Here is a 27,063-nt window from a genome sequence, read left to right on the forward strand (position 1 = left end):
CATTTTCCAAGAAGTCTTGCTACTTAAGCATTAGAATTGCCATTTACTGGGAATAAGAGGCCTGATTGACACACCCAAATTGATAGTTTGACATCTGAAATGCTGGCCTCTCAAGAACTCCTTCAGTCACCCAAACAATTGGAAATTGCATGGAGTGAGGTCAGGACTATACAGGGAATGTGGCAATAAAGTCTAATTCTATGCAATGTGAATGTGGTGTGATGGGCAGTATGAGGCGGGCATTATCCTGCAAAAAAAGGACACCTATGGTGATCAAACAGGCCATTTTTTTTTTTTACCTGAGAGTGTTCCACTCACTTATTCATCTTCTATACCGCTTTATCCTGTATTTAGGGTCGCGGGGGGCCTGGAGCCTATCCCAGGAGACTTAGGGCACACACAGGAGAACATGCAAACTCCATGCACAGAGAGACCGGAATCGAGTCTGGACGGGTATATTCAGTATATTCGCCTTGTCCTAAGGGTAAAAATGTCCCACCTTTATTAAACTTCTAAAATAAAGATCATCGAATTTGATGTCACCATGTCACCACATTATTATTGTTGGTTTTGATGCATTTGCCAAACATAATATAAAGGTGTAAAAAAAAAAAAAACGCAAGAGAAACCACTTCTTTTGGAGAAGAAAGTACATGAAATGTGAAGGAAGGAAAACAATAACAATCTTGATTTTTTTGGCAAGAAAGAGATATACACTCACCTACAGTATTATTGGGAACACTTATTCAATTTCTCATTAATGCAATTATCTAATCAACCAATCACATGGCAGTTGCTACAATGCATTTAGGGGTGTGGTCCTGGTCAAGACAATCTCCTGAACTCCAAACTGAATGTCAGAATGGGAAAGAAAGGTGATTTAAGCAATTTTGAGCGTGGCATGGTTGTTGGTGCCAGACGGGCCGGTCTATGTATTTCACAATCTGCTCAGTTACTGGGATTTTTACAAACAACCATTTCTAGGGTTTACAAAGAATGGTGGGGAAAGGGAAAAACATTCAGTATGCGGCAGTCATGTGGTCGAAAATGCCTTGTTGATGCTAGAGGTCAGAGGAGAATGGGCTGACTGATTCAAGTTGATAAAAGAGCAACTTTGACTGAAATAACCACTCGTTACAACCGAGGTATGCAGCAAAGCATTTGTAAAGCCACAACACGCACAACCTTGAGGCGAATGGGCTACAACAGCAGAAGAACCCACCGGGTACCACTCATCTCCACTACAAATAGTGCCTTAACCACCTGTGGGTCAGGGGTAGCTCAGTGGTTAAGGCATTGGACTATGGTTCGGAAGATCCCTGGTTCAAACCCCACAACTACCAAGTTGCCACTGTTGGGCCCTTGAGCAAGGCCCTAAACTCTCAACTGCTCAGATGTGTAATGAGATAAAATGTAAGTTGCTCTGGATAAGACTGTCTGCCAAATGCCCAAATGTAAAAAGAGGCTACAATTTGCACGAGCTCACCAAAATTGGACAGTTGAGGACTGGAAAAATGTTGCCTGGAGTCTCGATTTCTGTTGAGACATTCAAATGGTAGAATTTGACATAAACAGAATGAGAACATGGATCCATCATGCCTTGTCACCACTGTGCAGGCTGGTGGTGTGGTGTAATGGTGTGGGGGATGTTTTCTTGGCACACTTTAGGCCCTTATTGCCAATTGGGCATTGTTTAAATGCCACGGGCTACCTGAGCATTGTTTTTGACCATGTCCATCCCTTTATGACCACCATGTTCCCACCCTCTGATGGCTACAGCAGGATAATGCACCACGTCACAAAGCTCGAATCATTTTAAATTGTTTTCTTGACATGACAATGAGTTCACTGTACCAAAATGGCCCCCACAGTCACCAGATCTCAACCCAATAGAGCATCTTTGGGATGTGGTGAAACAGGAGCTTTGTGCCCTGGATGTGCATCCCACAAATCTTCATCAACTGCAAGATGCTATCCTATCAATATGGGCCAACATTTCTAAAGAATGCTTTCAGCACCTTGTTGAATTAATGCCACATAGAATTAAGGCAGTTCTAAAGGCGAAAGGGGGTCAAACACCGTATTAGTATGGTGTTCCTAATAATCCTTTTGGTGAGTGTGTACTATACAATGAGGGATTTAACTACTAAATATTAGTCATTCCACATTCTTTTGACCACTGTACCCACAGAAATTATGTAAACTTTAACAACATATAAGAATAAAATAAAATAGTAAAAAGCATGAAGTACAAAAATCAATCTACTCTAATTACCACATATAGGACATTATACTAGTATGTGCATGGACTTCGCAGATGTATTTCTTACAGGTACAGCAGTTTTCCTCATACAGTCCTTCTTCGGGGGCAGAATTGGCATCTTCTCCCCTTGCTTGGCTTAGTTGCAACCTCAAGTGAATCTGAACAAGAGTCAACCACCTTAGCAGCTTTTACAAGTGCTCCGGCTGTTAAGTTCAAATCACCTTTGTCTCCTCTGTTGTGCTTGTACTCCACGATGATGGCTGAATACTTGACCTCACAATTATGTCTGTGACATGTCACAGTCACACGCACAAACATTTCTAGGGTTTACAAAGAATAGTGTGAAAAGGGAAAAACATCCTGACTTTGACTAAAATAACCACTTATTACAACCGAGGTATGCAGCAAAGCATTTGTGAAGCCACAGCACGCACAACCTTGAGGCGGATGGGCTACAACAGCAGCAGACCCCACCAGGTACCACTCATCTCCACTACAAATAGGAAAAAGAGGCTACAATTCGCACAAGCTCACAAAAATTGGACAGATTTTTGTTGAGACATTCAAATGGTAGAATCAGAATTTGGCATAAACAGAATGAGAACATGGATTCATCATGCCTTGTTACCACTGTGCAGGCTGGTGGTGGTGGTGTAATGGTGTGGGGGATGTTTTCTTGGCACACTTTAGGCCCCTAAGTGCCAATTGGCCATCGGGCTACCTAAACATTGTTTCTGACCATGTCCATCACTTTATGACCACCATGTACCCATCATCTGATGCTATATATATATATATATATATATATATATATATGTGTGTGTGTGTGTGTGTGTGTGTGTTTAAAAAAAAACTGTCAAGCTGGCAATGACATTGAAGATATTTGCATAAAAAAATTATAATTAGGAGGGGACATAACGTGTATTTAGCCGAGCTTGAGGTAACATATAGGCTTTGTTTAATTGCAGTCCACCCAGGGGAAGAAAATATATGCTAATTTGAAAATTAAATGAAAAACATTATATCATATAAAAAAAGGCAACATGGAAAAAATCATTATTTTATCTCAAAATTAAATTTCATGCAAACAAAGTCACGGGCACATCTAGTCTAGGATTTATGTAAATGTGTAAAACAATTGAATAGTTGGATGCATCCTTTTCCACTTTTGTCCAAATTTGTTATCTCTAGGATGATCTCTTTGACAGCTTGTGTAATGAACATGTGAAACATTGAGACAAAATCCTAGGCAAGGGAAACTGCATATCTTGTAGGCCCTGAAGTCATCCGTGTGTGTGTGTGTGTGTGTGTGTGTGTGTGTGTGTGTATCTTTGTGGTTTTCTTGGTGTGTAAACAATTTGGTCGGTCAGGTCAAAAATGACCCTAAAAAAGTCTTTGTACCCTGGTTACGTAAACCTTTCATGGACCTATAAACAAAGATGATGCCATACTTTTTATAATATTGGGGTGATTTTATGAAATGTAACATTTTTAGGTTTAAAAAAAATGGTCATTTAGAAGAGTTTTTCTGTTGTTAAACATGGTGGCAGGTCATTTTTGACAGTAAAGACTACACAAGTGCTACCCAAAACCTCCACAAAGAAATGTATTACACATGTTTATTCTGCCGTGACCCTGAATACAGGATAAAGTGGTATAGAAGATGAGTGAGTGAGATGTTTATGCTGAAATATTTGTAAAAATACTTTTTTAAAAAAACTTTATGGAAATTTTATTTGAATTTGTTTGATTTTGCACTTTTGTTACTCCTTTGAAAAAAATGTAAAAATAATTATTTGGTTTTTGTTGACAAACAAGGTTTTTGCTAGCACACAGTGTTGCTCAGTAGGACAGAAGATATCAAATCTCAAAATAGTCAGATTAGACTGACTGATAGGTAGTTCCTGAAAACAAAAAAGCAAGAAATTTTTTTTCACTTACTGGTTTAGTCTAAAAACAATATTACAGTAATTGTTACATAAAAGAGAAATCCAGCCCTGAAATTGTAAAAACAACATTTGACTGGAAGTTTCCAAGATAATTCTATCTATTAACTAAAGTTTAACCTTCAGAACTTATTTTCAGTTAGAGCAGAGTGTACAGACGAGTAAATAAGTGAGCTGACTACTGACTGCCTGAATGTACAGCATGAACAGATAATTAATGGATTAGTGGATCAACTGTCCCATTACAAGTAGATCTCAGGTGGGATCTCAGGCAAAGATTATTCCAACTCTCGACAGAAATAAATGTTGTGACATATTGCACAGGAGATGGACACCATAATCAAAGCTAAAGGTGAAATTATGTTCTATAAATTATTCTGTAGATGTTGAATTATTCTCCAGATTAAGTATACACAAACCTTGCACATACATAGCCTCCTGTAATGTCTCTTTGTTATTTAAATTGACATAATGCTAGAGAAGTATTTAAATTACAGTGTTATAAATAAACTAGCAGATCAAGTTAAAGACAAACACACAATACACCCTCTTATTAAATTTAACTATACTACAACAGTGACAATAACTTACAATTCTATAAATGAATTTGTCAGATGTATACATAAGAACATGTATCTTAATTCAGTATGCTACAAGCACATTATAATTCACGTACAATGTACTTTCTCCCCTATATTATTATTGTTGTTATTATAGCTCTTGGATATGTAGCTAATCAAAAAATGTTTTAAATGTACAGTACTGTATATTTAGGGTGCCTCAAATATAAGGATTTTTTTTCTGACTTTCCAAACGGTTATTTAAATAATCTTTAAATATAAATTTGAAAAATAAATAAAATAAGTATAAATAAAAACTTTTTCTCCATCATTTGTGTTGGAATTGACACATTATGTGATCTTTCTGAAGGTTCACTTCAGAAAGATCACATAATGTGTCAAGGATATATTGTACAGTATATCTTATTTTATCAAATTTGGTGATGATGCGGCATATTTTGAACATTACCTACTGTAACTGCTTTGATTTTTTAAATCTTGTAAGATAGAAAAACTGTCCATATATTATGGACAATTTTTAACACTTAATTCCAGAAAGAAGTCTAACTCATTTAACAAAATGATCAGAATGAATCTGCATTAAGAAAAATACCTTTTTAAAATATTATTTAATAGCCAGAAGTTGGTCATGCAGTTGAATGGAGTAAAAGTAGACCTTTTAGGAGTGCATGTGTGAGATGTAATGGGACATTTACTGCATTTGCCTCCAGAGCAGCTTTTTTATCTCATTATACATATAGCACAGTATAAGCAGTATAAGCAGGTAAAGGTTAAAGACCTTGCTCAAGGTCCCAACAGTTGGAGCTTGGTAGTGCAGTAGTTTAAACATGGAACATTCTGACTAGTAGCCTAATACTTACTAATAATCACTGAACTACCAAAATATGTGACAAAACACTGTCATCATCATTATTATTATTGTTATAATTATTATTAAGAATTTTTTTAATCAAATTAAAGGAATACTGCACAAGCAGGACTGCAGGACATCACCAGAAGACATACAAACTAGTCATCCTTAGAGGAGACAAACTAATTAGTAATATCTTATTTTAATGAAGACCTCTTAAGGAGCTTTGAGTTTTAAAGACCTTCTATGGATGATCTGAGGGCTAGTTTTTTGCTGTCTGGGTTTAAAATGGTTTATTTAATTGGGAATCACAGACAGCTATAACTTTTTTTTTTGTTGTGTGAAACTCCATGTGTGTCAGACGCAGCTGACTCTTCATCAATGTTTAAAGTCAGCCAGTACAGTCAAGGCAGCATTCCATCCAGAAGCACCCATAACACCCCCACCTGCACAAAAAAAAAATTATAATATATAGAATAGCAGTCAAGATCATTTATCAATAAGATAACTTCTTTGTGCATTTATTGAGTATTCTTAGGTTATTGTTGAAAACTAAATACTTTATACTATTAAGGTGAATACAAGGTGATGTAATCTTTTAAAACCAACAAAGGTTAAACTCTACACTGAGTATTTCAGATATTCAGTTACATACCTGGATGACTGCCACTGCCACACAGATACAGGCCTTTGACTGGTGTGCGGTAGTGTGCAATCGAGGGCAAAGGTCTTGCTAAGTAAAGCTGATCCAATGACATTGCCCCATGGAAAATGTTCTACGGTAAACAAACATATAATATTAATAGATATTTCTTTAAACATAATACTAAAACAAATTAATACATCTAAATGATATTCATCTCTTTATAACATCAGTGACAGGACAAACTGTGTCAAGTGTTTGTAGGAATACCCCTCCAGTGAGACAGAATTCCCTCTCCAAATCAGAAGGTGTCAAAATATCCTTTCCAACTACTGACTGCTTAAATCCAGGAGCATACTGTTCAACACTGTCAAAGACTGTAAAAGACATAATAATAATAATACCGTAATTTCCGGACTATAACCCGCACCTGACTATAAGCCGCATCTAGTACATATTTTAAAGGAAAAACCATTTTGTACATACATAAACCGCATCTGACTATAAGCCGCATGTGCCCACATTGAAACATGGGATATTTACAAAGAAAGACGGTACACAAAAAGAGTTTTCAATGTTTTAATAACATAACTTAGCTTTTCTTTTTTTTCGACTTTTTACATTGCTCCAGTTCCAGCGTCTCACCATCGACTCATCTATGCGAAATTTACGTGCTGCAGCTCTGTTTCCTTCTTTATCGGCCAGCTCGATTACTTTTAACTTGAAAGCTGCGTCATATGCTTTTCTTTTTGCATTTTCCATGATGAGGGTAGGCTTATGCTAATTTTATTCATGCACAAAGCGCGCGAAGTTACCGTACGTTAAATTTCTTCTTCTATGTCATGTCTCACTCTTACCTTTTCTGCTCGAGCGCCCCTGGCGGCCGTTAGAAAAAATGCATACATTAGCCGCATCTCTGCATAAGCCGCAGGGTTGAAATTGTGTAACAAAAGTCGCGGCTTATAGTCCGGAAAGTACGGTAATAATAATAATAATAATAATCTTCTTCTTCGTCTTTCGGCTGTTCCCCTTCAGGGGTCGCCACAGCGAATCATTTGCCTCCATTAATAATAATAATAATAATAATAATTATTATTATAAAAAATAAACAACCCAAATCTAACTTGCACAAACAGGGAAAATGTACATCCAACATCTTTAGTAGTATGTAGTTGATTATTCTTACCTGTATTTGCATAATTGTCCCTGTCCTCATTTGTCCATGCTCTTCCTCCTTCCAGCCAGTAAGGTGTAAACTGTGTGAAAAAGGACACTACATGACAGCCAGGTGGGGCGAGTGTGGGGTCCAGCACAGATGGTATAGTCATCTCGATCATAGGCCTAAGATATCAGGAATACTGTTTATAGCATATATACTGTACATAATGTATAGAACATGAAATTATCAGATTTTTTTTTTAACAGAAAACAAAACTAAAACTATTTGTGTTAAACTTGTGTAACATCTGTTAAACAATCATGCATCATTTTCACCAGGGGTATAATACAACACAACACAATACAATACAATTTAATGTAATATCATATCATATCATACATCATATCATATAATTGTATTATGTATTGTTATGATTATTGTTGTTGTTGTATCTGTAAAGTAACACATATCTGCTCAGTGACAAAACATATTTAACATTATTTAATTTGTATTACAATAATTAAAATCTAGATGTTTACCTTTAGTTAAACCCTGAGTTCAGTTTAACTTCAATTAATCTATTTTCATTGTTCATTTTTACTGTAACTGTGACAGCTTTTATTAAATGACAGCTTTTATGGCCATTACACAAAAGATTTATAGAATAAATTTAAGAAGCAAGTCAGCAGATTTAGTGATCATTTTAAGTTATTAAGTATTTAGTTAAATTTCCTTAAAATATTTAAGTAAATACTTAAGTCATATATACATCCAGTATTTGGTCATTTTAAAAGGGCGTTTAATTTAGCTGCAGATGTCATTCTTATCTCTGAATTCTGCATGGCTAATAACACTGCAGTCTGGGTTGAGATAATCACTGGCATGAGATTTGCATGTGTGAGGGAAAGTTTGCATGGATGTGTATTTGTGTTATTAGATCTCTGATGGGTTGCCTTTGGCCTAGCCAAACAAACAAAGCAAATAAACAAAAACGCTTGACAACAGGCATTTTAAATGAGAATCTTCTCTCATGTTTGGAATGCAAATGTCTGGTTTCTAGGGAACTATAAAATTAGCAAAGTCTTGTTCTTTACAGCAGGCCATCAAATAAAGTGATTCTGGTTCAAAGTGACTCAAAATTTTATTACAAAGGGAGAAAATGAATTGCAATTTCTGATTTTAGAGGAAGCAAACATACAGAAAAGTGTCATTTCAGGCTTTCATTAAGTTGTGGTTACAGTGGTTAGGGATGTGCCCTGCACAGCAGCTATAACATGCAAATGTTATGTAAGGTATGTATGCACTGAGCAAATGAGCATATGGGCAAGAAAGACTTCATTTGCAGATTGAGATTTGCTCTCATTTGATGGGGTGTATTTAAATGAAACTCAGTGGTTGACTTTTAATTCTGTAACTTGTATTTAAAAAATATTTAATGCTGGTGCCATGGTGGCATAGTGGTTAGCAATGTGGCCTCGCTCCTCCAGGGTCAAGGGTTCGATTCCCACGTCGGGTCTGTGTGTGTGAAGTTTGCATGTTCTCCCTGTGCTTATTGGGTTTCCTACCGGCGCTCTGGTTTGTTCCCACAGTCTGAAGACATGCAAACCAGGTTAATTGGCACTCCCAAAATTGCCTGTAGTATTGGCACCCTGTCCAGGGTGTACCATGACCTGTTCCCTAAGTATCCTTGGACCAGCTCCAGCTGCATAAGCATTATATACAATGAATGAATAAATAATTTAATGCTACCATTCTCTAATTTGCCAACCTTGATGATGGACGTCCTTGCTGACCCTCTCTATATGCTGCCTCTAATATCTCCACACTCTCACAGTTCAGGTGAATGGAACACTGGTGGTGTGGCCCTGGCTTTCCATCAGCAGTATTAGGGGCAGCCAAGAAATTTGGCAGTTTGTCCACAGCAACTGTAAATTTACAAATACAACAGACAAAAATGCTGTAACTTATTAGATTGCTTGAAAATCTTCTTCTATTTACATATAACACAAGGGAATATAGGCATCATGAGAACCCCAAAACTGGAACAGTGTGAACATACCATTAATTTTGGTGACAGGTGAGGTATAATCAATTCGATCAATAGCTTTTATAAACTTCAGAGGAAGGGCATCCTATGAGCAGAAAAGGATTACATGAAAATAAAAAGACTGTACCTTGTTAGTCATTGACTTTTTGTGAAACTAGTAGCATTTTTAAAGAAAGCTATTACCTGTGGAGTAAGATGCTTGAAGGTTACATAGGGAGTAGCATTGGATAAAACCACCTTACTGTGAACTTCAGTACCATCTTTTAGCACAACACCCTTGGCCATATGATCTGGTCCAATCAAAACTTGGCGAACCTCCTAAAAATACAAAGCTAGTTCAAACACCCAGCCCAAAAAGACATACAAAGCATTAAAAATGGGCATTAATTTTAAATCCTTACCCGTTCAGTGAAGATATCTGCTCCTAGTGAGTGTGCAGAGTTAACAATGGACTTGGAGACACCACCCATGCCCCCTTCCACATAACCCCATGCCCCCATCTCCTTTTCAAGCTCACCCATTATGTGGTGTAAGAGGACATACCTGTATTTCATTGTGCATTAGAAGCCAGCAAACAAACCTTAAAGCAACATGAAAGGTCCTGAAGCAACATATTCTTACCCACTACCCGGGTTGTTGGGGCTTATATTTGCTCCTATCACAGAGTCAGTGGCTAATGTTGCTTGCAGCGGCTCAGACTCAAACCACTGATTTAGAACCTGTGGATGATCAGAAAAACAATGAAGTAGATAACAGTACAGTTTGTTTAATTAAATTTTACCTAAATCCTGAAAAACAGGGCTTTATCCGAACTCTAATTATGATCATACATAAATAATACAAAGCCTTGAACAAGAGTACATTTTGACAATTTGTATACTGTATAATAAAAAAAGTCACTGTAATTTATGGTGAAATTGTTTAGCAACAGTACAAATATCAAAACACAACAAATACATAAACCAGTCCTGTTATTTTTGCAACAGTGATTTGCAAACTTAAACCAATTTTGCTGTATTAAATACTGTTTATATAGAATTTTAAATTTGAAATACCATCATGTACTGAACAAACTTCTAATTCAATAAAGTTATAAATAAATAAAGAAATAAATGATGGGAATAAACAATAATAAGAGTTAAAAACCATATACTGTTATAAAGATTTGTTATTAAAATAAATCATTACATAAGAAAGCTGTAGAATAACGCTTCATTTTTTCAGTTTGTGCAAAGCCCATCTGGGCTTTGTGTATGTGTGTGTGTGTGCGCGTGCGAGAGGGAAAGAGCAACAACATTCAAATAAGCATTGAATGCTATTGCCCACAGTGTGCCGAGCAAACAAGCTCAGAACTATTACACCAACTCCACCCGCCTGAACTGTTGACACAAAGTAGGCTGGGTCCATGGATTCGTGCCATCATTCTACATTCTGTCCATACCATCTGGGTCCCTGAGCAGAAAAGACTACATTTTTCCAGTTTTCAACTGTCCAGTTTTAAGTGAGCCTGTGCCCACTGCAGCCTCAGCTTTCTATTCTTGGTTGACAGAAGTGGCACCCAGCATGGTCTTCTACTGTTGCAGCCCATCTGCAACAGTAGAAGTTTTAAAGGTTTTGTGCATCATTAATTACTTTGTACTTACCACAATTGTACAGATTGATTATCTCAGTACAGCAGGATTCGCACAAACAATCATGTCATAATTACGCACAAGGCAGTCAAAATTACTGAGATGACGTTTTTCCCCATTCCAATGGTAAATGTGAATATTACCCAAAGCTGCTGGCCCATATTTGCATGGTTTTATTTACTCTACCCTGCTGCCACATGATTGGCTGATTAGATGATGGCATGAATGAGTACACATATAGGTATTCCTAATAACGTGCACAATGCTTGTAATTGATACAACAATACAAATACGGCTACCAGCATTTACATAAAATACATGTAACTTTATGTTTAAGATACATCAAGAGAGCATGTTAAATGCTAATAAAACAATAAAAGCCATAAAACAATAAAAGCCTACTTGACTTGACTTGATGTCTAATGCTACAAAAGGAAACTCAGAGTATGGATGTTAATTTGCAAAGAAAAAAAAAAACAAAAAAACATTTTTTATTGTATATTCTCTAAATAAAAACAGTCTGTCCAAGCAAAATATACAGACCATGAATTATTTAACCATAATGCAGCAGATGGTTCTACCATACACATCCAGTATTTAACTGTAAATTTACTTGTATTGTTTATATATATATACACAGTACTGTGCAGAAGCCTTAGGCACAATATTATATGCTGTACCAATTTTTTTATATATTTTTATCATGTCTGCATAATTATGTACAAAATCATTCAGTATTTCCATACATAACTTAAACATTAATACATAAATAACATCACAGGAGAATACTGTATATGCAGGCTGTAAAGGAAAAAAAATATATAGTACAAGATAGACAAGGAGCGAGTGTGACAATGTTAGCAGAAGAACTCATATTCTCCTAACAGCTGTTTTCTTATAAAACTGCACAAATCTGTGTCTAAAACTCCAGATTTTAAGCGATGAGTTTTCACTCCAAATACTGACTATTTATTTTATATTTTTTATTATATTTATAATATTTTTTCCAGTCCTATATATATATATTGTACAATGAATATAGTTTGCAAAACTTGGTGAAATAAAAATAAAATATTACAGTAGTAATTGCATAACTCGCCCCTACACACACACACACACACACACTTTTGCAAATCCTCAAAATTAAAAAGCAGTTGCTGTCAGGAATCTTTTGATAAATTGCATAACTGTTCAGTTATAGTTTAAGTCATGAGATATCTATATGCCTATAACTTTTACATTTTAATTCATAAAATTTTAGGTTAATTTTTGCTCTCTACTTCAAATGAACATATTAAAAAATCAACTCACCTTCACTGCTGGAGCTGTTAGTAGTTCATAAAAGTCTGGAATGTTTTTTCCTAGTTTCAGTCCTAAAAACAGATGCATAACAGAAATTCTTTCATCCTTATGAGGTTAAACACTAGTTTAAACAATTGATTGAAATTTACTCCACATTCATACTCCACATGGCTGTAATCAAATACTTCAACAAGTTCTTTGCAAGTACTGTACATCCTTTATACAATGTACTTTCAGTTTTACTAAAAGAAAATTCTAAATTTGTACCAGATTTTACTAGGGGTTTCAAACTTTTCAATGCAGCCATTCTTTTCCTCAAGGACCCCTCAATAACACCTGGAATGTCAACAGGTGGTGCATCAAGAAGTGGGTGAATTGCACTGGCCAACTTCTCCAAATGGGCAACATAGTCAGGGTAAGCCTTTTGACAAAAGACATTAATGATGCCTAGACATTCTGAATACGTTTCACAGTTTCATATCTGCAAGTTATCATGTTATAAGTTTTCAGATCATTACACAATATCTAGATCATACTATTTGTATGAATCACAACACAAGACCACATGAAAACCATGCATGATAAACCTTTGCATCTTTCTCTGAGAATTTTCCAATTTCTTTCTGATTCCTTGCCATATTGTTGCCAAGTAAAAGAGAGCGAGGAGGCTGCCCCCTGACCCCGTCCTCCAGCATGGGAGTGAATGCATGGGGATCCCTCATGTATACCTTCAGCCCATGTTTCTGCACAGTTAGAAGAAAAAGAAAAACATCAGTCAACATTCTTCTCATCTGTTTTCCTTCTGGATAATTGACAGGAGATCCATTTAAGTCAATCTTTGAAATTGTGTAAATTTTCCATAACTCTATCTTTTACATTTCTATTTGTTCTATGTTATATGTACAAAAACAATCCCCATTGTGCTTCTTCATTACTTATATGGTAATACTTTGTATGACTTCCTGGTCCCTTTTTGTCTAACCAGAATATGCCAATATGCTTCCTATTGTCTGTCTGTCTCTGGGTCTCCATATGATTCTTTGTTCTGCCAGGAACAAGTTAATTACCTAGTAAATAATACCAGATGTATGTGACCAGAGAGTAATAACTAAAAGTTCTTTCCTACATTTAGATATCAAGTCAACAATACAGTTTTCAAAAACCATATTGCTAATTACATAGTGTAAAATATGTAATAACTGCTATTCCTAAATAATACAAGAGTAATATTAAATGTGGGGTTTGTATTTTTTTGCTGTGGCTGGATATACTCACCTCTCTCACTTACACATTGGATATACCGCTTTATCCTGTATACAGGGTCATGGGGGCCTTGAGCCTATCCCAGAAGACTTAGGGCCCGAGGCGGAATACACCCTGGACAGGGTGCCAATCCAATGGAAGCACACAAACACACTCATGCTCCTCATTAATAAAGTTAAATAATTACTAATTATTACCTTAAGCTGCAGATCCTGATATATGTGAGGACGTAGTAAGCTGAGGAGATAGGAAGCCCGGGAAAAATGGAAGCCTGGTAAGTGTTGAGAAAATAAACAATATAGAGGAACAATTTAGAATGAGAAATTGTAAATGCTGATTATGCTGTTATCAAAAAATGCAATGCTATGTCTTTCACTCATACTGTATATAGGATGAGAAGAGAATGTCTTAAATAAAGATTTCTCTTTTTGTGTTAGTGGTCATCTAGAAAACAAAACAAAACTTTTGGCTTTTGAATGAGGAAAGTAATTTCCCTACAAGAAATACAACACGATTTATATTACATCGCATATATCACATAGCACATCACACACTACTAAATGGCAAACACAAATTAACAAATACAAAAATCAGCTTTTTCAAATCCTTCTTGAAATGTTGTCTTCCACAAGGTTTACGAGTGTGTTTATGGAAATTATTTAGAACATTCTTCCAAAAGTTATGTTTGAACAGGAAGGGGCAATTCCTAACTGTTCTCACAAAGTTTTGAGCATGAAATTGTAAGAAATGTCTTGGTATGCTGAAGCATTAGAGGTTCCCCACACTGGAATTAAGGGGCAGAGCCCAACTCCTGAAAAACAACCCCCACCAGTTCCAACATGACTGCGCACCAGTGCACAAAGCAAGGTCTACAAGGATATGCATGAGCAAGTTTAGTGTGAAAGAACTTGACTGCTCAGCACACATTCCTGACCTCAACCTGATAGAACACCTTTGGGATGAATTAGAGTGGAGACTGCAAGGCAGGGCTTCTCCATCAGGGTCTGACCTTACAAACCACTCTTCTGGAAGAACGGTCAAATTCTTATAATGTATAATACTCTTCTTTTTTTTCTTCTTTTTCTTTACTTCTTTGCATAGTAATGGGGTAACCATCTGAATAATTAATATATTAGTATTTTGGCAAAGGTAAAGCAACCCAGTTAATAATTTAAACATAGTTTTTTTTAATAGTAGTTTTACTCTGTTAGGACTGTCAGGAAACTAAAAGCTTAAACAGTGCAAATGTACTTATACTTTTGAACTGTACTGTACTTTCAATCAACCACCAGTAACTAATAACCAGTTACTAGTTACTACTATTACATGCTAATTTTTGTAGTTTATAAACATGTCAAGAAAGGTCATGTTTTCTGTTTGGTGTTTGATTCTGTATATACAGTAAATTCATTTATATACACAGTATATACTGTGTATAGCCATGAAGCAGTAGAAGGTTAAGCTCATCAGTTTACAACATCTGGTTGGAGAATTTTTACTTACATTAAGCATAAACGCATATACAGTGTACTGAATATAGCTGAGCTCAGAGTGAATGATTAAAGGTTCAGGATCAACCTTTGCTTCCACTTAGTAACCCAGTACCATATTTGCTGAGTAAAGTAGACGTGTTTATGTGGTTTCTAGTAGTGTATGGCATCATTATTCATAAAAATAGTTTAGAAGTAGTAGTAAGAAGTAGAAGTAATAGCTTCCGTCTTTGGTCCACTAATTTATTTAGCACATAGTTTAATATCATGCCAAAAGAATTTAGTTTTATAAACTAGAACTGGCTTAACTCTTATGATTATCTTATAAACTTGACCTGACAGGGAAAATATTCATTCTATTTGCAAATTTATTGACAAGGAAAATACTGTATATAAAATTATTTAATAAACATTTGCATTAATAATAATAATAATTTATTTCTGGTGAATCCAGTTTCCATCAAACAATAGATAATTAGTTCCATGAGTACAGTTAAAAGTGTCATATGATATCAAGATTAATACACCTTAATTGGAAAGCGAAAGTGTTAGTCAGAAAACATACACAAACAGTCTCTAAAAAAACAAGAAGCTACAGTACAACAACAAGCTCAGGATAAATTTCTGGAAATCGAAAAAATGTGGCACAACCAATCTTTGTCTAGAGGAGGTCTTTCAGCAAAAAGAAGCCATTAGTCTGAGAGACAAACCAATCTACAAGAAAAGGTGGCACAAAGTCTGAATGGGACGGAATGACCAAGAGAAGCAATGACTTTCGTATTAAGTGTGTGGTCATTTTGATATAGTTTGCATGATGTGAGACTGGCAGTAAAAAATCCATTATTTGTAAAGAATATTCGACTTGAAGATTAACAGCTACAGTACCTTCTAATTTAATAGTCTTTCCAGAGTTTTATTTACTACATTTTAAACAATGCTGCAAGCAACTAAAATATGCAATAATCTCCTTTAATGACTGTAAATTATTCACACGCTAAAAAAACTTCTCCTCTGCAGCAGAGGTAGGTTTTGGTTTCCTGGGATGGTCTTCATTAGAGCCAGTTTCATCATGGTACTTGATGGGTTTTGCAGATGCTCTTAACAATACTGTTTAACAATTGACTGTTGTTGTTGTCACTTAATTACATAATTTTATGTTATTTTACATTTTACATTTACAATAAAACATTGCATTGGAATCTCTACTTTTGACTTGTACTGTATATTACAAGCTTTTGACTTGTACTGTATATTACAAGCTTTTGACTTGTACTGTATATTTGGTATAACTATGGGGAATGTACAGCAGAACTGAAGAACTGATGGGGTACTGAATAGATTTAAACACTTACTTTTTTTAATTTACACAATTAAAACACAATTTCTTTATTCTTCATAAAATTCAAAAACTTTGTGAAACTTTGAACCCACCTGGAATTATTTCTTCAGTCACTGCAGCTCCACCAAGGACACTTCTGCGCTCTAGAACCGCTGTTTTTAAGCCTCCTTTCTGCAGATATGCAGACTGTAGAACAAGGTTCATGTTTCAACATAGTACAGGCAAAGATCAGATTTTATAATTTACATTCACACCAATAGCTACTTACAGCAATCAATCCATTGTGTCCTGAGAAAAGAATAGATCGTTATATTAGACAAGTTTGAAGAGCATGGTCCAACAGGTGACTAAAATTGCGCCTATTTATCTCATTCATTTTCTATACCACTTATCGTGTACAGGTTCATGGGAGGCCTGGAGCCTATCCCAGGGAACTCGGAGCACTAGGCGGGGTACATCCTGGACTGGGTGCAAATCCATTGCAGGGCACAAGCACACTCTATGGACAATCTGGAAATGTCAATTAGCTTAATCAGTACTTAATCTCTGGAAACTGGAGTACCTAGAGGAAAGTAATCAAGCAAGGGGTAAACATGCAAACTCTACACACACAGAACCAAGGTGGGAATTGAACCCTTGACCCTTAACCCTAGAGGTGCAAACTGTTTAAAAGAAAACTTAAAGATAAAAATAGAAGTAAAAATATAGCTGCATGTCAAATAAGCCATATGAAGAAAGGCGATTTGACAAAGCATGTCTTTGGACTGTTGGAGGAAACCACAAACTCTACAGTACACACGCAGAGGCGGGAATCGAACCGGCACCCGTGGAAGACTAGTTCCCCTGGATCAATTGATTAGCATTGGATTTGTACAGCTATCACGTTTTTTTTGGAATGTTACATTCGAAACCCTGGAAAACCCCACGTAGTTCTCTAAACTCTGGATCGAGTACAATATCCTCGGGCTGTGACGCGGCACCGTTAACACCGTTGACACCCCCACAGTTTACTCAAGTACACTTCCTTTTAATTTTACTGTGTCGTGTTGTAATGTCGGTCGGAGGGCTCAGGTTTATCGTCCACACGATGCAGTTAGAGAATGCTGCATAAATGAGCAGAGGACGGAATAACAGGCCCACGTTCCTGAATGAGATGAATACATAAAGACTGCATGTAAGCGTCCTAGAACGCACAACCTACCTCCACCGATTATGAGCGCGTCGTAGTGGGGTTTGAGCGCGGTGCTGTGGCTGGACCTCCACCCGGCCCTCAGTGCTGCAGGAAAGTGACAAACTCGCAGAGCTGCAGCCATGACTACAGTCCGAGAGTTCTCCCTCCTACACTTCAACTGCACACTCGCTATACTTACCCCAGTGTACTCTACTTACCCCAGTGTACTAGCTTACTCCAGTTACTCCACCTCCCAGACCCACCCAGCCACCCGCACCCCCAGCGAGAGAACTCGCTAAACCGCATTAAACTACAAACTCGAGTTGAAAAATATCGGTCGTATCCTCGTTTATTTATTTATAGATACAGCAGCTGAACCGGGACCACTTCCAAAAGACGTTTTAAAGAGGAAGTTGTTTTTTCTTTTTCTTTTAATGGAACCCATCATGCACAAATAGTATAAGATTATAGAGCAGTTAATAGTCTGCTTCACCTGTCGCGCATTAATTCAGTTACATTTTAAACTGGATACAGAACCTGCAGCACGTCATTGGCTGAGGCACTTCACCACTGGCTGAACCTTTGACTCGTAGCCACCCTAAATACCTACACCTGTCAGAGCAAAGAAATCAACTACATGACAAGTTGTTACTATAATAAAATGTATCTCTCATTAATTATTATAAATTAAGTGTTAAGTTTTACTCGATAATGTAAAGGCTATAAATAACGTCACTTGTTCCTAAATAATTTTAAAAGAAGTTGCAGAGAGTTGTTTATATTGAATAAAACATGACAGATTAGAATAGAATATGTACATACATTTTTATAAACAAAAAAAGGATTTAAAAGCTGTGTAAAAACTTACGTCTGTTGTACGTACTTTCAACCAATATTTTATGTCGACTCGTCGTTCTACAATGCGTCCACTAGGTGGCAGTGTAGTTAAAAATAATGTGGAATAGACCTGAAGAGGCGTGTCATTACAAATCTGTACAGCAGATGGCGGGAAAACACTACAGGGGGACGTGTAATAACACTACCGTTAGGAATTGGGATTTTAAAAACTTTTTTATCATTATTAATATGCATAAAAACGGAGACGTAATACGATACGAAGTATTAAGCATAACTCTGCATGTTCTGAACTTCCTAAGTCTTCTTTATAATTTAAATAATAAATATTGCAGCACAAAATGCACCTAAAATTGGTTATTTTTGTTACTCTTATGAGTACCTATTTTTTTTTACATAGTTTACATATTTTTCATATGTTTAATGGTCCATACATCCATATGGTTCTCTTTACTATTTATGGGGAGAAATTGATATAGTAATTTTTATTATTATTATTATTATTATTATTATTATTATTGTTGTTGTTGTTGTTGTTGTTGTTGTTGTTGTTGATGATGATGATAATGATGAGGTAAGTGATCCTTATCAAATCCTAATGATGTGATGTTTGAGATATAACAAGTAAAGAAAAAAACATGGCTCAAACTTCATTTTGAATTATTTCAAAAATAAATCACATAAAACTTCTTGTTGCATTAGAAGGAAGTGAAATCATGTTGTAATGACTTTCAATATATTCCATGCGAAGAGTGCTTGTGAGAGGATCCACTCTGCCATCGGAAATCATCTTGAATGAAGAGCCAGCCGTAAGAGTCCATAAGTGCTTTTACATCTGTGTTTAATGGGATAAGAGATAATATATCAAAGCCATATTGGTGTGACTGTATACAGCTTTTTAGAAACCTTAAAAACAGGATACTAGTGGTTTGCAATATTTCGCTCAAGTTACAGAAAATAATCATGCACTGGAAGTGGTGGTTGGAGAGGAGTAAATCAATTAAATTTGGCTTTAATCTACATCATGTAAATTGCTCTGAAACAGAATACAATATCCTTTAACTTCCACTTGTTTTGCTTATGCTGTGAAAAACAACTCCAATTTTTTTTTATTGATTCTAATGCTCCCAGAGAGAGGATTGAAGCAAAGCTCAATTAACCATATAGAGTTTCGCAACACCTCTATCAGTGTACATAATAAGGGAATTAGGGACATGGAAGAAAGATCACCCTCTGTACCTCCTAGCTTATCTTCCCTTAAAGGAATGCATCTGGCCAACACATAATCAACATTAATTAGATCAGGTCTGAGAAATTTTCTTCTTGTAAGCAAAAATTAACACTTCATTCCCTTGGTCGGCAGAAATTCAACACTCCAGCTTTAACAGCAAGAGTAAATCAAAAATTACATCAATTGAAAATGACCCCACTTCAAACCTGATTAGTGTAGCTCATTATTGAGCAACTCAGATCATTTCTCTCTCTAAAACATCAGAGAAGAAGCACTAATTATGGATTTTTAAGACACAGAGGAGTTTGCAGTTTATGTCGGGGTTCAAACAGTTTAAACCAATGTCGGTACACAATCTTACTATAAGATTTACATACAGCAAAAAGAAGGCAATAGTATGTTGTCACTATAGCACATATTATATAGCCTATATACATATGGTACAACAAATATTCTTTTAATAATAATAATAATAATAGTAATAATAATATTATAATAATAATTATTATTATTATTAATAATACATTTTACTATAACATGTAATATACAGTGCCATGAAAACATCTTTGACCCTTTTTTTTGGCATATTAATATTGCATATATTGCATTAATCTGGTCATTTTTTATTCATACACGTTCACATTTCATACAAACTTCCAATCTTTCTTTTGATTGTGTAAAGCTGCTTTGTGACAAGCTAAATAAAATTGAATGGAATTGAATTAATATTGCATAGTTAAATATTACTCAGGCCTGATTACTGAACCATGGGTTATTGAGAGAAGAAATCACTTAAATAAAATTGACAAAGTGAAGCATAAAAAAGGGTGTAAAAAAGCAACATAATCTAAAGAAATTTATGCACAGATGCAGAACATAGTAATTGGGTTGTGTCAGTCTTGAAAGGGTTATCAAGGCATTACTATGGCTTTGGGGCTCCTGTGAATGACATTTAGGGAGAGTTCCAAGGCAAAAGCCACTGATGACCAAAAAGAACAGAAAGGCTCATCTCACATTTTGGAAAAAAAAAACCCTCTTGATTATCTCCTGAAGTAGAATGTCTGGCAATCAGTTTGTGACCTTAAGCTTGAGCGCACTTGGGTTATGCAGCAGGCAATGATGCAAAACACACCAGCAGGTCCACCTCTAAATGGATTCAAAAAGTGGCCTATCAAAGTTCAGACTTAAATCCAATTGAGATTTTTAAACAGGCCGTTCATGCTTGAAGATACTCCAATGTGGCTGAATTAAAACGATTCTGCAAAGAAGAGTGGGCCAAAATTCCTGCACAGCGATGTTAAAGCTTCAGTGCCAGTTGTTTGCAGTTATTGACAAGTATGGACCAACCGGTTATTAGGTTCAGAGGGCATTTACTTTTAACATAGGGCCAGGCAGGTTTAAACAGATTTTTGCCTTTAATAAATCATACAATTGAGTAAAACCTATTTTTGTATTTACTTGGATAATCCTTGTATAATAAAAATTTTGATGATCCCAATCATTTAAGTGTGACAAATATGCAAAAAAAAAAAAAAAAAAACTTTTTTACGGCACTCTATAATTATTAATTTCTACAAAAAGAACAAATTCCACTTGAGCAAGTCCAAACTGAATTTCAATTGCTTCATAAAAGGCTGATTAACATAATAAAACCCTAGAAACAAAATATGGAACTCCAAAGTGTAATTAATAAGAAATAAATAAATAGTACATGATGAAATAAATAACTCTATGAATACATAAAACATACATGTAATATGAGACCGATATTGTTAAATAATTAAACATATTTTTTTAAAAGTTATTATTATTTTGAAATATATTGCACTCTGCAAATTATTTTTCCCAATAACAGAGATTATTGCAGAGGCATTTTATTTAATTCATGCTGTTTTTATTTTAAAATGTAATTTTTTCAAAGTCAGTTTTTGAGTTTTATTTCAAAATCCTGTTTTCCCGATGGCCTATTTATTTCATAATGCGACTTTTCAGCAGAATGAGTCGTTTTGTCAATTAGCGCCAGTGGGTTGGACCTGCCGCCTATTGGCTGATCCTTATCCTAGTTTCCCTGGATACCTGCTTCGTTAATCGTATGGGCGCCGCCGATAAAGTGCGTGTGTTTTACTGTATGTACAGTATGTATGTACAGTATGTTGCCCTTTATGAGTTGCTGCGCGTGCCCGCTGAGGAGGTGTGTGCGTGAGGAGGTGTGTATGCGCGTGAGGAGGAGAGAACGGAGTAGGTATGGGGTTAATTATGTGCCAAAATTTAACAAACAAACACAATCTGCTTTGCAAGAAAAAAATCGACTTTCTCACAAATGCGCACATGGTATTTTCTCACAAATGTGCCAACCTATTGTCTCACAAATGCAATGGAGCAACGTCCTCTTCCAAAACAGCAGATGGCGCTATCGGACAATTTACTCTATTCTCCCGAGACCTCAAACAACGTGTTTATATGGTTTACCCTTATGTCCCAGAGGAATATGAGTGGGGAACAGTTTTGAGGTGTCTATTATATATCCAGACAGCCAGACATATTAACAATCCACTATCTTTCGGATAGAGCTCTGTAGGGGAATACAGTTATATCAAACCACAGTTGCATTTTAATGAACTATTGAAGGCTAAAAGAACTGCCATTGTTTTTTTATATCCATAACTGATGTATGCAACATAATGGATCAAAATCTTTTATAATTAAGCTTACACTAATTGGTGTATACTTGCTTGCTGATACACTGAGTGGCGTATCTTACACTGACTGCATCAAGATGATCCTCCCTTACCTGCTAAATATTGTCTTTATAAAAAATATTGTCTTTATAGTTTTATATGTTGTTTGTCTTAATGTTCTTTCCTTTGTTTTACAAATACTGTATGACCCAATATACAGAACTGTTTTTGTTTAGTGATTTATTTTCTACATTCTACAACAATACTGGAGATTTCAAAACTATTAAATAACACATATGTAATTAGGTAATTACATAACAACAACAAAAACAACAGTTAGTTGTTATTTTAAGACACAGAGGTCAGCCTTTCTGTAGTAGTTCTTGCAAGAACTGTATTGTCAAGTGCGTTTGCAAAATCCGTCAAGCACCATAATGAAACTGGCTCTCATGAAGGCCATCCCAGGAGGGCGAGACCAAAACCTACCTCTGCCGCATCCGAGAAGTTCATTTAGAGTTATCAGCCTAAAAAACGACCAATTAACAGCACCTCAGATTAGAGACGTTATGAAGTCTTTACAGAGCATAAGTAGCAGACACATTTCGCCATTAACTGTTCAAAAGAGATGAATGCATTTTTTGGACGCCTTAAGCATTCCTTTACAATGTAGAAATTAATAAAAATCAGGAACGATCATGGAGTTAGAAAGTGGCCCCAAACTTTTGAACGGTAGTGTATGTTCAGTGATACTTTAAATAATATACTTCTTCTTCTTTGTCTTTCGGCTGTTCCCTTTCAGGGGTCGCCACAGCGAATCATTTGCCTCCATCTAACCCTATCCTCTGCATCCTCTTCTCGCACACCAACTAACTTCATGTCCTCACTCACTGCATCCTTAAATCTCCTCTTTGGTCTTCCTCCAGACCTCCTGCCTGGCAGTTCCAACCTCAACATCCTTCTACCGATATATTCACAATCTCTCCTCTGAACATGTCCAAACCACCTTAATCTGGCCTCTCTGACTTTATCTCCAAAACATCTAACGTGGGTTGTCCCTCTGATAAACTCATTCTTGATCCTATCCAACCTTGTCACTCCCAAGGAGAACCTCAACATCTTCAGCTCTGCTACCTCCAACTCTGCCTCCTGTCTTTTCTTCAGCGCCACTGTCTCTAAGCCGTAGAGCATTGCTGGTCTCACCACTGTCCTATACACCTTTCCTTTCATTCTCGCTGATACTCTTTTATCGCACAACACACCTGACACTTTTCTCCACCCATTCCAACCTGCCTGTACCCGCCTCTTCACCTCCTTTGAACACTCTCCGTTGCTCTGGACCGTTGACCCTAAGTACTTAAAATCCTGCACCTTCTTTACCTCTGCTCCCTGTAGCCACACCGATCCTCCTGGGTCCCTCTCATTTACACACATGTATTCTGTCTTGCTGCGGCTAACCTTCATTCCTCTGCTTTCCAGAGCATACCTCCACCTCTCCAAATTTTCCTCCACCTGTTCCCTGCTCTCGCTACAGAGCACAATGTCATCTGCAAACATCATAGTCCATGGGGACTCCTGTCTTACCTCATCTGTCATCCTGTCCATCACCAGAGCAAACAAAAAGGGGCTTAGAGCCGATCCTTGATGCAGACCCACCTCCACCTTGAACTCTTCTGTCACACCTACAGCACATCTTACCACTGTCCTACAGCTCTCATACATGTCCTGCACTACTCTAACATACTTCTCTGCCACTCCAGACCTTCTCATACAATACCACAGCTCCTCTCTTGGCACCCTGTCATATGCTTTCTCTAAATCTAAAAAGACACAATGCAACTCCCTGTTATCTTCTCTGTACTTCTCCGCCAGCATCCTCAAAGCAAATACTGCATCTGATGTACTCTTTCTAGGCATAAAACCATATTGCTGCTCACAAATGCTCACCTCTGCCCTTAACCTAGCTTCCACTACTCTTTCCCACAGCTTCATTGTCTGGCTCATTAGCTTTATACCTCTATAATTGGCACAGCTTTGCACATCTCCCTTGTTCTTAAAAATTGGCACCAATACACTTCTCCTCCATTCCTCTGGAATCCTCTCACTCTCCAAGATCTTGTTAAACAAACTTGTCAGAAATTCTACTGCCACCTCTCCTAAGCACTTCCATACCTCCACAGGTATGTCATCAGGACCAACAGCCTTTCCACTCTTCATCCTCTTCAACGCCCTTCTCACCTCACTTCTACTAATACTTGCTACTTCCTGTTCCACAACAGTCACCTCTTCTACTCTTTGTTCTCTTTCGTTTTCCTCATTCATCAACTCCTTAAAGTACTCCTTCCATCTTCCCATCACCCTCCTGGCATCTGTCAGTACATTTCCTTCTCTATCTTTAATCACTCGAACCTGCTGCACATCCTTCCCATCTCTATCTCTCTGCCTTGCCAACCTGTACAGATCCACCTCTCCCTCCTTACTGTCTAGCCTAGCATACAAGTCCTCATATGCTCTTTGTTTGGCCTTTGCCACCTCTACCTTCACCTTACTCTGCATCTCCCTGTACTCCTGTCTACTCTCTTCAGTCCTCTCAGTGTCCCACTTCTTCTTAGCTAGCCTCTTTCCCTGTATACACTCCCGGACTTCCTCATTCCACCACCAAGTCTCCTTGTCCACTTTCCCCTTACCTGATGATACACCAAGTACCCTCCTACCTGTCTCCCTAATCACATTGGCTGTAGTTGTCCAGTCAACTGAAAACCCCTCCTGACCACCCATAGCCTGTCTCAACTCCTCCCTAAAGACTTCACAACCTTCTTCCTTTCTCAGCTTCCACCACTTTGTCCTCTGCTCTGCCTTTGTCCTCTTCGCCTTCCTCACCACCAGGGTTATTTTACACACCACCATTCTGTGTTGTCTGGCTACACTCTCCCCTACCAACACTTTGCAGTCACTGATCTCTTTCAGATTACAACGTCGACACAAGATGTAGTCGACCTGAGTGCATCTGCCTCCACTCTTATATGTCACCCTATGTTCCTGCCTCTTCTGGAAGAAAGTATTTACTACTGCCATTTCCATCCTCTTTGCAAAGTCCACCACCATCTGTCCTTCTACATTCCTGTCCTGAAGACCAAACCTGCCCATCACATTTTCATCACCTCTGTTCCCTTCCCCAACATGTCCATTGAAGTCTGCACCAATCACCACTCTTTCACCTCTGGGGATGCTCTGCATCACTTCATCTAACTCACTCCAGAATTTCTCCTTCTCTTTTAACTCACATCCTACCTGTGGGGCATAACCACTAACAACATTGAACATTATCCCTTCAATTTCCAGCTTCAGACTCATCACTCTATCTGATACTCTCTTCATCTCTAGAACATTCCTTACAAACTCCTCTTTCAGAATCACTCCTACTCCATTTCTTTTCCTATCCACCCCATGGTAAAACAATTTGAACCCTGATCCTAAGCTTCTAGCCTTACTACCTTTCCACCTGGTCTCCTGGACACACAGTATATCCACCTTCCTTCTCTGCATCATATCAACTAACTCTCTTCCCTTCCCTGTCATGGTCCCAACATTCAAAGTCCCTACTATCACTCCTAAACTCTTGCCTTTCCTCTTCTCTCTCTGCTTTCGAACACGCCTTCCTCCTCTCCTTCTTCGACCAACAGTAGCCCAATTTCCACCAGCACCCTGTAGGTCAACAACACCAGTGGCGGTCGTTGTTAACCCGGGCCACGACCGATCCGGTATGGGAATTATATTCCTGATTCGCATCATTGATTTGGCAAAAGTTTTACGTCGGATGCCCTTCCTGACACAACCCTCTGCATTTATCCAGACTTGGGACTGGCACAAGAAGACACTGGATTGCGCCCCCCCATGGTTGCATTACTTTAAATAATATTTCTGTATTGAGTTATATTTTTATACTATTAAGTTGTGTGCTAAGTCAAAAGTCACGGAAGATGGCGGACTGATATGAACTTCATTCAGTTCTGCTCATTTTAGCAGATCCGATAGAGAGGGATAAATTACCTGTAGACACTGTACTGCCACCTACTGCATAGAACACGTATTGCACCATTAGACCTAACTCGATCAAGTTTGCCTGTCTGCAGCCTGCAGATTGTGTCGCCCCGCCCACATGCCTTCTCATTGGTTGTAGGCAAATTAATTATATTGAGACATGGAACTCCCACAACTCATATCATTGGTTGCAAAGTAATGACCTTAACACCTTTATTTCTGGTGTTCTTTACTGCATGGTAAGTGGGTGCACCTGCTACATTTTATGTGTAAATTGTTAATATTGTAGCGTTTTTCACCGCTAAGCAGGCACTTGGAGAGACGAGTGAGCTTCTTTGCTGCCCAATGCAAATGGCTGGGAGTAATTTATTTCTTTGCTGCACGTAAACACAGAACCACCACATTCTTCATAAAACACACATCGAACACACACACACACCCCTGGCCGAAGCCACTAACCCAAACACCTTTTCCCAACAGGGTGAACACAAAACAATCTCTCCCGCAAAGCATGATGGTAGCTAATCAAAACCCCGCCCACGCCACACTGCCCCCACCCGAGCTGTGACCGTCCCC

The 27,063-nt window shown here is 37.3% G+C and overlaps 1 protein-coding gene across 2 annotated transcripts; it reads right to left on the minus strand.

Annotated features, from left to right (window-relative positions):
* Positions 1–4,754: 4,754 nt before the first annotated feature.
* Positions 4,755–17,975, minus strand: pyroxd2 (pyridine nucleotide-disulphide oxidoreductase domain 2). Of its 2 annotated transcripts, XM_053502858.1 has the most exons (17): positions 17,716–17,839; positions 16,900–17,024; positions 16,783–16,802; positions 16,607–16,700; positions 13,883–13,956; positions 13,010–13,165; positions 12,690–12,843; positions 12,432–12,493; positions 10,111–10,208; positions 9,891–10,032; positions 9,673–9,807; positions 9,502–9,574; positions 9,211–9,367; positions 7,470–7,624; positions 6,554–6,660; positions 6,296–6,416; positions 4,755–6,086 (listed from the first exon to the last, which is right to left on the minus strand). In XM_053502858.1, exons 2-17 carry the CDS (start codon positions 16,919–16,921, stop codon positions 6,019–6,021), a joined length of 1,638 nt encoding a protein of 545 aa, XP_053358833.1. In that variant the 5' UTR covers positions 16,922–17,024; positions 17,716–17,839; the 3' UTR covers positions 4,755–6,018. The 2 variants fall into 2 exon arrangements, with proteins under 2 accessions (XP_053358833.1, XP_053358831.1); XM_053502856.1 differs by lacking the exon at positions 16,900–17,024 and having other exon boundaries at positions 17,716–17,975.
* Between the last annotated feature and the right edge of the window lie 9,088 nt (positions 17,976–27,063).

The sequence above is a fragment of the Clarias gariepinus genome, chromosome 8, assembly GCF_024256425.1.
Source record: "Clarias gariepinus isolate MV-2021 ecotype Netherlands chromosome 8, CGAR_prim_01v2, whole genome shotgun sequence".
Taxonomy (NCBI): Eukaryota; Metazoa; Chordata; class Actinopteri; order Siluriformes; family Clariidae; genus Clarias; species Clarias gariepinus.